The sequence below is a fragment of the Dromaius novaehollandiae genome, chromosome 24, assembly GCF_036370855.1.
Source record: "Dromaius novaehollandiae isolate bDroNov1 chromosome 24, bDroNov1.hap1, whole genome shotgun sequence".
Lineage (NCBI taxonomy): Eukaryota > Metazoa > Chordata > Aves > Casuariiformes > Dromaiidae > Dromaius > Dromaius novaehollandiae.
Window position 1 is genome coordinate 4,757,526 of NC_088121.1, and position 14,221 is coordinate 4,771,746.

Genomic DNA, 14,221 nt, shown 5'->3' on the forward strand with positions numbered 1-14,221 from the left:
CAGTGAAGTGAGATCAGACTGACAGAACAGGCAAAGGTGGAGCAAAACCTTGCACGACCTGCCACCCTGCGGAGGGCTCAGTACCAAACACAACCCTGGCACTTCTGTTGACTAGTGCGTCCCACTTGCTTTGTGCATTTTCCCCTGAGGCTGGAAAGCAGACAGTACAGCCCTTTCCAGCACAGATGTGCCAGCTTCACAGCACGGCATGGGGATTCCTAGCTGCACAAGTGCATTGAGCCATCTGGATTCGCTGGCTGATTTTTACAGAACTCCTTTCCAAGACCCTCAGAACAAAGGGGGAAAGCAAAGTCTGATCAGCTTTTGCATTAAACCTCTAGCCAGGTCTCACTGCCTGACAAATGTATGGGAGACCTTGCCCTAGGATTAGGTGTTTGCAAATGCCTGACCTGAACTGCAGACAGTCAGCACTCTGGCAAATCCTCCTGGACCCAGGGACCCAAAGCCCTATAGAAAAAAAAGGGCTATTTCATTCATTAGGTGCTGCATAAAGGACAGCAGCAATGGACAAAAATTCTTCTCCATTATACCACGTGATGACAAAAAAAAGTGAGAAGAACAATGTTCCAGAAGGTGTATTGTAATTGTACAGTCTCACAGAAATCCACCAGAAAACTTTTACAGTAATAGGGAGGAGTTTTTTCCTTTTGATACATTGCAGATATTGCTGTTAAACACAATTAAACAGATCATGGTAGCAGTCTTCAAAAATTACCGTGTTCACAGAAGCACACGTGCATGGCTGCCTCCCAGAATACTATGTGCCTTTGGTGTCCCCTAGTGCAATTCTGTTCTGAATAAATAGATCATTTGGGGGTTAAATTATTAGATACAAACCTTTCTGAAATGAAAGTAAACCTGAAACAAAACAATAACAGCTAGAAGACCAAATTAACACACACACACACACGCGCTGATGTGCAGACAGCTGCCCATTCTAGAGAACTGAATGTCATCCACAGCTACAAAATTAAATAGATCTTTAACTCAGCCACATTTACACATTAAATACGTATAATCCACTCAAACCTTGCATGTAAACTTTGCTTGATACCTTCTGGAAAAAAATTATATATTTTTTATATATATATATATATAAGCACAATATAATATGTATCTATTCAAGTACAATGACCTCCTGGATTGCTTTGTTTGCACCACTGAAAGAACAAAAATAGAGATTTAGTTAATATGCTTGTTTTGCAGCCTATTTAGGGAACGAAGGTCAAGAATTTGAAGCCTCAGGTAAAAACATCTGGATTTGCTGCTGACCTTATATGTGCTGAAGGATCTGGCATAAGAGGCTGGGAAATGATAACACTGAGACTCTGTCCCCTATTTGTATCCCGTTCTTGCTGCTGCTCTGCGAGGGGAAAGAGAAAGAGTGCAGAGCCCACGCTGGCAGTGCTCCAGCAACTGGAGTGTTATGGCCGTACTGGAGTTTGGCTTCTAGTGAATTTCTTTCCTTCCCTCCTTGCCTAGATATTTATAGGCAGCATTTAGTGCGAGTCCAATAACATGGAGAGGGCTGGGAGGCAAGGACACAGTCCTGTAAGAGGAATCTGGGGCATCCTTTCCAGGGAAGTCCTTGGTAAACAGAAGACACTTGGCATATTTCATGGCAGCACATTTCTTGATGCCATCTGTCAAGGTATCAGGCTGTTAATATTGCAGGTCACCACCATGGCTTGGAGCCAGCACTAGCAGGAAATAATCTTTTGCATAAAGTGGAAAGAACATCCTGTTCTGCCCAGATCCGGACTTCTTTCTCCATCCCTGTCAGATAACTCTCATCTTGCAAGAAGACAATCCTATGAACACAGCTGTTGCCACCAGTCCTATATACCATGATGGTGTATATCTGATACGTCTTCACAAATATCAGAGCTCAGTGGGGGAAGGTTTGGCTTAACAGCCACTCTCGGGGATCAATGGCTCCTTGAAATCACCAGCCTGAAGGCTCTGGTGAAAAGGAAAATGGTCAAACTAATCCAGCCAACAACCAGCCCTTTTCTTTGGTGTTAGAGCTGCTGCCCTGTCTGGACACCCCGTCCCTTTTATCTGGGACTGGTAAATTGTCCTTCCCTTTATTACACCAGGTCATGCTGTTCCTTAGCCTGGGTTCTTCTAGCAGGGGCAGCCACAGAGTGCACTCCTTAGTGCTGCAGAAACATTGCTTCTTGGGCTCTCCAGAGGCTGTCACATTTGTGCTTTGCACCCATCTTCAGATTTAGTGGAGAAGTTCAAACTTTGTACCTGAGAGGATGTGGGAGCCAGCCTCTCACAGAGCAAGGCTGTTCCCTTTGCTTTGTATGCCTCAGAGCTCCTCACTGCTGTTGGAAGCCCAGCAAGAAGAGCCCAGGGGCATTTCTGCATCCGGCTGTGGAGGTCTGCCCTCAGGCCTGGTAGAACTGCTGGCTCGGCGCTGGTGAGGTGTGCAGCGTGCCTGGCTCCTTTACCTCAGCATCCCACAGGTTGTCATAGCTGAAGTCACTCTGGAAGCTCTGGAGCTCGGCATAGTCATGGTAGGCTGCAGGGTCACGGTGTGGGTAGCTGAAATCTGGCAGGTCATAAGTGCCAGTGTTCCCCTCTGGAAAAAACAGACCAAAGCACTCAGAGAACATGGGCAAGAGAAAGCTCAGCCAACTGTCCTGCTCTAGCTAGCTAGCGAGGCTCCTAGACAGCGCTCTGTCCCCTCATCTCTCTTCCACACCTCCTAGAGAGAGACAGGGATGGAGGGAAGCACCACTGTTCTCCACTCTGAGGGCATTTCTCTGCGGGGAAATGAGCAACCCAGTGGCTGTCTTCTCCTTTGCCAGCAGAGGGAAAATGTCTGAAGCAAAATCACAGACTGGATACAACTAGGTTTGGGCAAAGTGGTGGAAGCCGCAAGTGTGCCACAGAATGAACCACAAACCCCACCATGTAAGAAAGGTGGCCAGAGCCAAGAGGCAGTGGATGGAAGCCAAGGAACTGCCTCCATCAGACAGATGCAGGCAAGGAGCAGCACAATAGGCTTGGTCTCACCGTAGGGGAGCAGCAGCAAGGAGGGGCATTCATGAGTCCCTATGCTCCCTCCCAGTCCTGCTTTGTATATTTATGGAGACAGACACAAGAGGTGGGGTGAGCTGCACCACTCAAGCAGCTGCTTGCAGACTTGGATAAACCGCAGAGCAGCAGAAGCCCAGACCCAGCAGTGCTGTGTTAAGCTTAGCTAAGGCCATGTCAGAAGAGAGATGTAACACAGGTGCAGGCACCATTGCAGAAACCAGCCAGCTTCCTAAGCACCTCCCAAAGGTCTCACCTGGTGGCTGCAGTGAGGTGCCCCAATGTTCCTCTCGCAGAGAAGAGACCTGAAAAGAAAGAAACACGCTGACGAGAGCTGACTCAATACTGCAATCCTGGGATACTGCAAACCAGGGAAATCAGCCCTCTGTTGATTCCCCCACCCCTGTGTCCCAAGATGCACCCAGCCACAGAGCAAAGGGTGCAGAGCCTTGCAGCAACCAACCACTCTTCCAGTATAAAGAGGAAGGCAAGCTGGGACACTCCCCATACACAAACTTCTAGCTGCTCTGAACAGTCGCACAGGGATGCTCCTTGCTCCAGGGCTGCTCTCTGTGCTTCCCTACAGTCTGTACAGTCCAAGGCACTAGAACTGTATTTGCAAACTCACATTTGCAAAATAAGAAGCATCATCAGAAGGCCCCAGATGGAAATTGCATGAGGTGCCAGGGGTGCTGTATCTCTGAGCTTCAGGCACCTCTTTCCAGTGAGTGCTTGTCAGAGGCTGGGAATTCTTCTGGAGAGGAAGGTGACAGGATACTGGGATGGCTGGGCAACCATTCATCTGTGCTGAATCTGTCTGTCCATGACACTGCAAGAACTTAAGTAAAACAAACTCCAGATACGGTAGCTGCTATGAAGAGTTGGGGAACATTCACCAGCTGATCCCCACTTCTACTCCAGCCCTGCTATGAATAGATTATTACCTCAGAGTTAGGCAAAACAATATTTTCAATACATTGCAAATTCTTCTAAATTCAGGACTAAAAGTCCTGAAGGCCTTAAATGGGAAAGAAGAAATAGCTGCATGTCCCTCACAATAACCCCCTATAGACTATAGAAATTGGCCAGATGTGAAGGTGGTAGGATGGGACCTGATGCCAGCTCAGGGGATGAGGACAGATGGAAAACAGCCAGGAAAGCATAAGAGAATCCTCCAACGGAAGAGAGAATTTCAGCAATACAGGGGATATCAACCAAAGACTCGGAAGCAGTCTCTTCTCCAAAGAGATGCACAAAACTGGAAATGTAGCCTTTAATAGGCACTCATATATCACAGCTGAAATTCTTGTGGGGTGGATAAAGTGGTCCCTATGTCTGACTTATCTCTGGTTTCTGAAAAACATATCACATCCCAGTCCCTGCCTTTGTTTTACGGTTTCTGGCTCATCCCGGGATCATTGTGATGCTGGCATCCACTAATAAGACAGGGGAAACCTGCTCCCCTCTGACCGTCCTGGCTCAAGAAAACAGAGAACTATGCTGTTCCCTGCCCCACACCAAAATGCAGGTCTTGAGTTTCCACATCTCTTGCTCAGGCAGACAGCAGAAAAAGAAATGGCCTGAGGCATGATTTCTGGAGCCAAAAGTCTGTGCGCTGAGTCAGGGACACAACCAGCAGCAATCGCACAGGGTACCTCTTCCAGAAAGCTGGAGTCTGCCACACTGCATGCAGTGGGTGTATAGGGGTCAGCGAACAAGGGGGAGCGGGGCACAGTCGGCCTTTGCAGGGAGCTGGAAGCTGTTGAGTGCTGACTTTCCACCAAGCTCCATCTGTTCAGCTAAAAGGGAGAATCAAAACATGAACATCACATCCTGTTCACTACTTGCAATTTTTGTCTATCCCAGGAGGGATAGGAGTGGGGAATCACCCTGCAATTGTAGTCCCAATTGTTTCTCAGACATAGGTGATGGGGGGAGGGATAGGGGCTTCCTTGGGTGTAGGGCAGATGCATACTCCTTGAGACTGAAGGGAGGGAGACATGGCCTCCCACATTAAACCAGTGATGGACACATACTGAAAAGGCCCTCAGAAGAAGAGGCTTTGTCCTATGAAGCAATAACACTCCTACTCGCAGAGCACCTCTGACTGGTGTTCATGTTGCCTCAGGCATTAGTGTCCAGTATCTGAGGGCTCCATGAGACTTTTCTCCATTTCCTGTGTTTAGCTTCACTTCCCAGCGGGCCATTTTCAAGTGGAAATAGGTTTTATGCCTGCCCTAGAACACCTAGGGCAGGTATCCAAGCAGCACTGCAAGCAAAATGCAGGGCACCAGCATGGAGAAAAACCTGCATGAATTCTCCTCTGTTTCTCTGCCCTTCTTGTGCAGGAGGTCAGCCCCAGTATATCACATACCAGCCTCCTTACATTGTTCAGATCCAGGTGTGATGGGGGAGCTGCTGGATGATGCTGGGAGGTGTGTGCAGAGTACGGCTCGTTGTACACTGATGACAGCAGCTCGCCATTGGGGTTTTCAGGAATGAGGCTACACATGTTCCTGTCCATGTCCTGGCTGCGTGGCTGTGGCTGCCGGCTGCAAGGTCCACAGTTGCCTTTGGACTTTCTGGTGCTGCCCCCCCTTCGCAGCTCCTGTGTGTGCAGCCCTGTGCTTGACCAGTTGGTATGTGCCAGGCACTGAAAAAAGAAAACGGATCCTGCGGCTAGCTTTCATCAGGCCAGGCCAAGGTACACATGCCCACACGCAGCCAGTGCAAGACCCCTCCTTTACTAGGGAAGCTGCATGCATCACTCTGCACTTGTACATTTAACAGTCCCTCCCTACCAGGAACTCTGCCAGGACAGGATGCTCTCCAAAGACTCACTGAAGTCATGACTTCTCAAAGGGCCAGGCAGGATCAGCCCCAGTGTGCTGACCTATCTGCACGTTTCTGCAGTTGGGCCTGAGCCCCATGCACACTTCCACCCCCGCATGTAGACACCCAGGATGTAAGAACACAGCACATGTCAGAGCAAAGGCCTGCCAAGTCCTGTCACCTCTGCCTACCCATGGGCTTTACTTCAGGACTTCCTGGCCTTTGAACAGTCCCATTTGTCCTTTTGCAACTTGTACCAATGACCCTTCAGCCAAGTAGGATGTTGGAAGGTGATTCTTAGGCAGACCTTTTCCTTATCAATAATGACAATGCTGAACCAGGATAAACACAGGCTCCAGGCATGGATTTGCTGCACTGTGTAGCAAACACTGACTCACATGAGCTCAGCCCGTCTGGGGCACTTGGACAGACTGCTCTACTCAAAAGCAGGGTTCATCCCCACATATGTCCCAGGCTTTTGGGGGGCTCACTTACATGGAGAGGCTGGGAATAGCCAGGGCAGAGTGGGTCTTCGAGCACTCTGTTCTCAGGCATAAGCACGAAGGACCGGCCATCGGGGAGAGAGCCGCTGTTCTGTGAGAGGTGTGTTAAGGTGGCCACTTTCCCTCCAGACGTCCAGGAGTTTGTACGGCCATCAGAAGTGAGTGATCCTCTCCCACTGCCTGCAAACTAGATGGGGGAAAAGAACACAGCACCTAGGAGCAACAGCTCTCTGGGTGGTCTCAGGTGGATCCATTCCCAGCCCTGCCCTTGGAAATGACTCCTGCTGGGTGGACCATGCTCATGGTGAGGCCATGTTACTGCTGTCTGAGTATGGTCAGGGCAGCCCAGCATGCCTCGGTCCCCACACACTGTGTCCAGAACTGGTGCTGGGCCGTGTCCAGTGCCGTGAACACATTCCCAATGCAGCTGTGCCCAGTGTGGCGGGGTGTGCTGCCCTCTAGGGCTGAGAGGATGGCTGAGTCCAGGCTCAGAAGGGGCGAGTGCACCACCCACAAGCAAACTGAGTCTGCAGTGATTGAGGAGGTGCTTGCAGCAGATAGAAGTGTGCTCAGGCATCTTGACCCCTCCCTGGCTGCAAAGTGGGTGGGTCTTCCCCTGACTTTTAAGACTCTACCTTTGCCCCTGTGTCAATGCATTAACGCGCAACACTGTCATAGTCTATAGCCAGGGATCTGCTTTATAGGGACTTAATGCAATGTAGACTGATATAATATAATATAGGCCTTTAGCATAATCTGCAGGTATCAGAGACTTCCTAACAGGAAGAGGACTTCAAGTGAAGTCTAGCATGCCAGAACGTAGCCAGACATAAAACTGATGGGAGTCCTTGGGGACATCTATTGACTGCCATATGAACCTGCAACACTTATTACCGGGCCAGCATGCAGCAGCTTTGATCCTGAGAAGCTCTCTGATCCAGAGAGGGAGGAGTCGGCATTTCGAAACTGGGCTGTTTTGAGACAGTAGAGCCACTCCTGGTAATCATCATAGCTGGGGCAGATCACCCGGATAGAATTGATTAGTCGGCCTGTAAAATAACATCAGTCAGGGCTGTTACTGGATTCCATGACAGTCCATGTTTCATTCAAAAACCCTTGTGAATACCCTCTCTCCATCCCTCCCTCCTTTTTTCATGGGTCCAGAGTCTGGATGGGGCCTTGATACCAACACAGGAATAAGGGGAATGCTCTGGCTTTGGTGCTGACCTTTTGCATCAGACTGAATCTAGGACAGGGAAAAACACAACCCAGATTGGAATGAAGGGGACCTGTGCAGCCACACTGTGACAAGCGTATCCCTGGGCATTAGCACTGTCACTCACTGGTGCTCCCTGGGCAGTGGCTAAGGTCCCCTTAACCTCTCCCTTGCAAGCAAAACCAGGCCCTGCAGCTCAGCAGTGGTATAGACACTGAATTAGTCCAAGGAAGTCAGGAAGTTTTTAAGAAGTTCGGTTCACAAAGTTTGGGTTCTGATGTAAGCACAACCAGGAAAATGCCCACAGCAGCTTAGCGAAACCAGCCCAGCCCCAAGAGACCTTTGTGACTGCTGCCAGTGCAGCCCTTGGTAGGTCAGACACTTACCTTCTATTAAAAAGGAAGTTTTCTCATTCTCTTCGAAATGCACTTGGACAGCGTTCAGTGGTAGCTCACCCTGTCAGGAGAGAGAAGCAGGCTTAGGACAGCACAGCCGAGTGCGTTTCATAGTATGTGCCTGTTGCTCCCATATCATATTACAACCCCCCATGGAGGTCTCAGCTCCAGGCCACGCTCTCTGTGCGCTGGGTTCTCTGCACACAGCCACTCGCTCCCATCTGCTCCAAGGAGACAGGACAGGCAGAGGACAGAGGCCAACATTACTGTCCCAGTCAGCTTGAAAGCTGGAGACACTGCAGGCATCCAGCTGGCTAAACCTCATATTTATGAGAGGCTTCCCATCAGAGAGGCCAAGAGGTTTTAGGAACCTACTGCAAAGCTTTGCCAGCTTAGCTAGGAGCATGAAGAGAAGCGCCTCACTCTGTAACCATCTAGGTGCAAAAGCAAGGTCTGCAGTGAGGACAGGGCTAGGCTGGCAAAAACCTAGATGCTTGTTCATGCATTGTGGGGAGAGGTTGCAGCTCAGCCCTGCTGCTCCATCCCCAGCTCACTTCCCATTGGAGTCCTCTGCAGGGTAGGGGAGGAAGAAGCAGCAACTCAGTTCCTAAATCACCTGGCCAGGTCTGCAGAAGACAAGAAGCATCCAAACTGCTCCTGATCTGAGCGAGGATTTGGGTACCTAAATGCTCTAGTGGATGTGGGGTACGGAGCACAGCCATTTTAGAGAACTCTGTCTCCAGGATATTGATCCAGCCTTGTCCCAGTAAACTCACCCTCCCAACTCGCACTGATCTTGCCTTCCACCAGAGGCCTTATTGCATTCTTTCCCTCCAGTCCTGTTTCAACAGTTTCCTGTAGTTTAACAGCTGACTTCTCCAGAAAATTTTGCAAACATGGTCCTGAACAAGATTTTATTTGCTGGATTGGGAATTCCAGCCTTGCAAACAGAAATCCTCACTATCCATATCCTGCAAAGTCTTACAAATACAGGGCTGAGCCCTGTAAATGCCAGCTGGTGTAATATGAGCTCTTGTGCTATACAGCACTTTTGAATGCCACTCCTGTGGTTAGAGCAGGGTTTGCCCCTGACAAGCACTGTTCGTGTGTTCAAATTAGCCGGGAGCTTAGGGGGAGAGGCTCAAGCAACCTGTCCCCAGCCACTGGAACAACTAGTAGACAAACCATGTGCCATTACCCCGAGTTCAATGATGCCTTTGCATGCACATCTAAAATACCATCACACAACAGCCATTGGAGAGGGTGTATTATTTAGCACAGTGATGGCAAAGCGCTTGTTATCAGGCACCAGCTTTTAAACGCAGAGATGCTCCCTATGGTCAGTACCAGGGCGAATTTCCCTTGGTGTCAGGTTTGGTATTCATGATTCACCATCACTTCCCTCTGTGCCATCACCGCCCTGTGTCCCTCAGCTGTCCCTGAAGCTGCCGGGAGCCATTCATCCATGCCAGGCCCTGCTCTCCTTTAATCTCTGTCGTACAGGCTGGAGCAAGCAGTATCTAGACCTCTTCTGCTCCTGCAGCTGAACCCCATCCTCAGCCCAGCATCAGACCGTGCTTTGCCATCTGCATTTTGTGTGTCATCGATGACAGTTTAATTCTCTGTAATGGACAGCCTGGCACAAGGGCCAGGGGTTTGTCAACTGAACTAGGATCTAGGTCTCCTCTTTCTTCAGGGCTCGCCAAACTGAATTTTAGTTACATAAATAATACAAGATCAGTCCTGGGAGAGCAGCTGAAGCAAATTTTACACTGGAAACAACTCACAGATGAGCTCATTGCTTTATTTCTCCCTTCTCTCTCTTTCTTTAAGCAGGGGGAAACTGCCTGACACTTTGTTTCTTTGTTTCCTAAACCCCTGCTTATCCTCATCTTCATGTTGCCCTACCTGCTGGTGGGCACCAAGCAACAGGCAAGGGCAGCTAGTGGCAGTGTCCCTGGGAGCCGCTCCCCACCAGGATGGCGAACGCAGGATCTGGGGAGTGCTTCAGAAACAATGCTCCTATCTCATGCAGCTCTCCCCCATGCCCGGCAGAGGAGGGAAGCTCAGAAAGCAGGGGAGAGGCCCTCAGGGAGCAGGGACAAACCCAGCTGTGCTGGCAGCAGGCAGTTCCCTTTTGCCGAGTTACTGCATGCACTTGGCTCTGGACAGCTCAACTTTTCCCAGATTTGGATTGCCTCTTCCAAGCCAGATTGTCTTTGCTCACTTCACTAGAGCAAAGAAGCTTCCCTGCAACCCAAGTAACTAGGAGCCTTGAGCTTCCTTCAGCTATGCACTCCCAAACTGTGTAAAGAGGGACAAAAAGTGCTCCAAAGGCAGGATGGCAGCATTTTGCACATTTTACTTCTACATCCTAAAGCAGGGTACAAGAGATAGTGGTCTGCAGAGCACCATACCCAGATCAACCTTTGCCCGTGCATCTAAGATCTACTCCCTCGGATCTGGGCTGCAGCCCAGCCCCTTTAGGACTGGTCTCACTCACTGATGTGAAGGGGAACATGACACAAAGCGTGTCGTTTATTCCAGGATCCTCACATAAGGTGCAACTGGGCAGGATTAATTTGCCTAAGTTTAGGTGTTGTCAAATAGAGTCTAGGAGAAGCCCCTCATCACATCCTCACTGAAAAGCTGCATAGGCGCTGGGGAATGTGGCCAACATGACAGCTATACCACACGGGAAACATGGAGCTCAGCTGGGTGACTTTGACTTGTGCTGGCTGACTGCCTCTCTCTGCAATAGCCTGCAGGCACACGCCAACACCAGCAGCACGTATTTCTCCTGCACAGGAAAGTGATTTATGGGCAGAGCAGTACAGGAAGGCTGATCGTGGGAAAGTGAATGCAATGCTCTGTGACTCAGTTTCCCCCTCTACTGTAAGAAATGGACTTTGAAGCTTCAGTTTGCGCAGGTGCTGGCAGGGCAGCGTGTGGAAAAGGCTGGTGCTGTCTGTTCCTGTCCCAGTGTGGCACCCACACCCTAAGAGTTCACAGCATACCGCAGTGGGGATGGAGCTGCCCATCTGTCTCCTCACCTGCAGCCCACTAGCAAAAGGCTGCCTTTGACCACAGTGCCAGCAAAGCCTGAGGGCAAGTGTGGGAACCAGTGCCAGACCTCAGCTACGCCTGGCATCCCCAGCGCTGGGCTAGCCCCAGGGAGAAACCCAGCTTGCAGGGTGGAGAAGGGAACCATGGGCTCCTCAGCTATGTGACCCTTGGTGCCAGCACATTACAGCAAGCCCTTCTGCCGCTGAGGAGGGCTGCGTATGGCTTCACCCAGGACACCCCATGCTCCGCCCTACCTAAGGCAACAGCCCCCTGCCCTGCGGTGGCCGAGGCCCAGTGCTATCCTCGGACAGTGATGCCAGGTAAGGAGAGGTGCTGCTCATCCCAGCATACAGAGAAGTCTGCACACCAACAGAAGACAGCAACCATTCAGACAGAGCAGGAGACAGCTGTGACCCACCGGGACTAGAGGCAGGAGGAACAGAGTACCTCTCAAGGGAGAGGCCAGGTACTCCCTTCTCCCAGCTGACACTGGGCAGGGGTGGCATGGGAGACCTCCTCCTCCTTCTACCATGCAGGGAAGGATCAGGTGACAAGGACAGGATGGCAGGAGCATCCTGTCAAGGCCAAGTTCTCATCCCTATGGACATAGGCCCTACCAGTGGTCCTGGGATCCATGCAGTTTGGCAGAGCTGTAAAGGACCAGCTACCTTTTACCACCTCTTGGTGCCAGCTTCCCTTGCCAGGCAGCTGTTTAACAAGCCAGGAGCAGAGGGGCTGGGGGGAGAGAACCTTGTATCCCATCATCAGTCACTGGTCCCTCCACCTCTCCTCCATCAGCAAGGTCAGCGGTCCCATGAAGGGAAGCACAGCAATGTCCCACAAATAACATGCAGGTCAGCTGCAGAGGGTCCCTCTAGCTTTCCCCAGGCTCAGTGTGAACCAGCTGCCACACACAGCGGCTCCCCCTTCACGGATCTACACCTTGCTCAGGGCCTTTTCTCATCAGAGGTGAGCCAGAGCCTGCTGCTTTGGCTTAGCACCATCCTCAGCAGTCCAAGCCCTTGCCTTCCCTTTCCCTATCCCACGTGCAAACTTGGCAGCAGCAATTTCTGTGGTTTGTATGAAACCCAAGAACAAAAGGGCCAGGCTATTCCTTCACAAACAAATTGTGGGGCTCAACGTCTGCTCACAGGGAAGGGAAGTTAATTTGCAGAAGCCCTGGGAGAAGGCTCCTGTGTCCTGACATGCCTGTGGAAAATCAGGTTCCTACTGCAGTGTCACAGACTGGTGAATCACCTCCTCCCTGCGCTCTGGCTGCGTGGAGCCCTGCCATTAATGCAGCTAGTGAGACGTCCAGGGACCAAAACTCATGCACCGTGGGAAGGTGAATACTGTGTGGACAGAGCAGACAAATCTGATTTTAAATTTCAAAAGAGATGAGTTAATCTGACAGCCCAGCCCAAGGCCCCCTGATATGGTGCCCCATTCCCAGGAGCTGCAAACACTGTTCCTGAAAACAATCTGTCTCTAAGGTGTGTCACACAAGCCACCAACTGCTTGGAAAACACCCACCACTGTTGCACAAGGGCCAGAGGAGAGCTCTCACCAGGATCTGTCCCTCCTCAAACCCCTTCCCATTGCAGGCCCAGCCATATCCTCTGGCAAAGGAGATGCTCTGTGCAGGTCTTCCCAGGGGTAGTCCTCTGATTGAAAACAGTTTGTGTGACTGAAGGTGTGGGATGGATGTGATGAATAGTGTGAAGAAGAACTGCAATGATTTTACACCAAATGTCACAAGCCCTCAATCTATGTGGGGTTCCCTTGTCACAAGTTACTAGTTCCTCTTTCAGTGACTAAAGAGGATATTGCTCCTTTTTAGGATGTCTCAGCTCAGCTCCACCATGTATTGGTGATGCCACACCTGCAGGTTAGATGGTTCAGAGCTCTTTTGGGTGCATTTGTCCTAACACAGGCAAACAAGGCCAGAAGACAGGGCTTTTTTACAGTCACTGCAATGATGTCTAAGATGGATGTTGGCAATGAAGTTTAAGGGCCACTCCTACTGCCAGCCATGCAAATGCAGCTCTCAGCGCCTACACTGCCACTGCCTTCCTGTGCCAGGGCACCCAACATTGTTCCTCCATGCACAGACGAACCAGTGCACTAGAGAAATTCTTCTCACATCACCTTGTGCACTCAGGCTTTTATGTCCTTGGTGGCTCTTCCCCTGGTGAGCCCAGACGTTGCTCAGGGCCCTGGCTCCACACACTGCCTCGCAGTTCACAGAGGGAAAACCCAGCAGCAAAACCCAGCACACCTAGCAGTGGCCTCTCCTTAGATGTGCCGCCTGGATCCTACCTGCTTTCAAGTAGTTCCACAGACTTGAGCCTGGGAAGCAAAGTTCCCACGAGGGCACACTCCTATTCCAGCTCCTGTCTTGTGCTAGTGAGCCAGGCTCTCTGCCAGCATAACCACACAGAAACATGCCAACCTCCCATCTCAGAAACTCAGATTCCTTGGCAGCCAGCTCCTTCCCCCAGGGCTTTTGTAGGAGGGCAAGGTGTTTCTCATGGGAAGATAGCTTGCAACATCCCTCTGCCTGCTCACCTGCCAGCTGGCAAGGGAGCAGCACTGAGGGAAAGACTCTTCCAACATGAGTGCACAAGGGAACCCAGGTGGAGGGGAACAACGAGCCAAAGCAGTGGTGAAGTAGTCTGGTTGTGGATAGGTGAGAGAGATCAGGAAGAAGCTTGAAAACACACTTACCTTAAAATAGAGTCTGTTGCACTCTTCAGACACTATCACCAGTGTGGAAGGGTAAAGGACCAACAGCCGGTCGTGCTGCTCCTTGGAAAGTAAAGGGAAAGAGGGATCCCTGTGAACAGCCAGACAGGGCTCAGGTCTGGGAGAGCTGTTTACTTTGTTTCCCGAGTCCTTGACTCTGGGCCGGTGTCAGGGAGACAGAGCTGAGCTGCTCCCCTGCAGCAGGGCTCCACAGGAGATGCCTGTCAGCTCTAGCTGCCAGCCACGTCTTGCAAATGCTTATGCACATGCACTGTTCCCAGGCACTGCTGCTGGGCCAGAAGAGCATTAATAAACACTTTTTCAGGTACTGGGGTGTGGGTAGAAGGAACCTTCAGGGACCCATGGGGTTACTGGAAGCAAGTATGCAGGAATCT

At 50.8% G+C, this 14,221-nt stretch overlaps 1 protein-coding gene across 5 annotated transcripts in view; it reads right to left on the minus strand.

Annotated features, from left to right (window-relative positions):
- Positions 1-581: 581 nt before the first annotated feature.
- PLEKHN1 (pleckstrin homology domain containing N1) overlaps positions 582-14,221 on the minus strand; it is a 30,987-nt gene continuing 17,347 nt past the window's right edge. For 2 of the 5 annotated variants that reach the window (XM_064525513.1, XM_026100588.2), the window contains 9 exons: positions 13,809-13,889; positions 8,007-8,076; positions 7,299-7,453; positions 6,397-6,591; positions 5,456-5,722; positions 4,725-4,868; positions 3,698-3,907; positions 3,326-3,374; positions 582-2,611 (listed from right to left, as the gene is read on the minus strand). In XM_064525513.1, coding sequence (XP_064381583.1) covers positions 2,418-2,611; positions 3,326-3,374; positions 3,698-3,907; positions 4,725-4,868; positions 5,456-5,722; positions 6,397-6,591; positions 7,299-7,453; positions 8,007-8,076; positions 13,809-13,889 — 1,365 coding nt within the window. In that variant the 3' untranslated portion in view covers positions 582-2,417. Of the gene's footprint in view, positions 2,612-3,325; positions 3,375-3,697; positions 3,908-4,724; positions 4,869-5,443; positions 5,723-6,396; positions 6,592-7,298; positions 7,454-8,006; positions 8,077-13,808; positions 13,890-14,221 lie in introns of all 5 variants that reach the window. The other 3 variants (XM_064525515.1, XM_026100589.2, XM_064525514.1) reach the window with 2 other exon arrangements.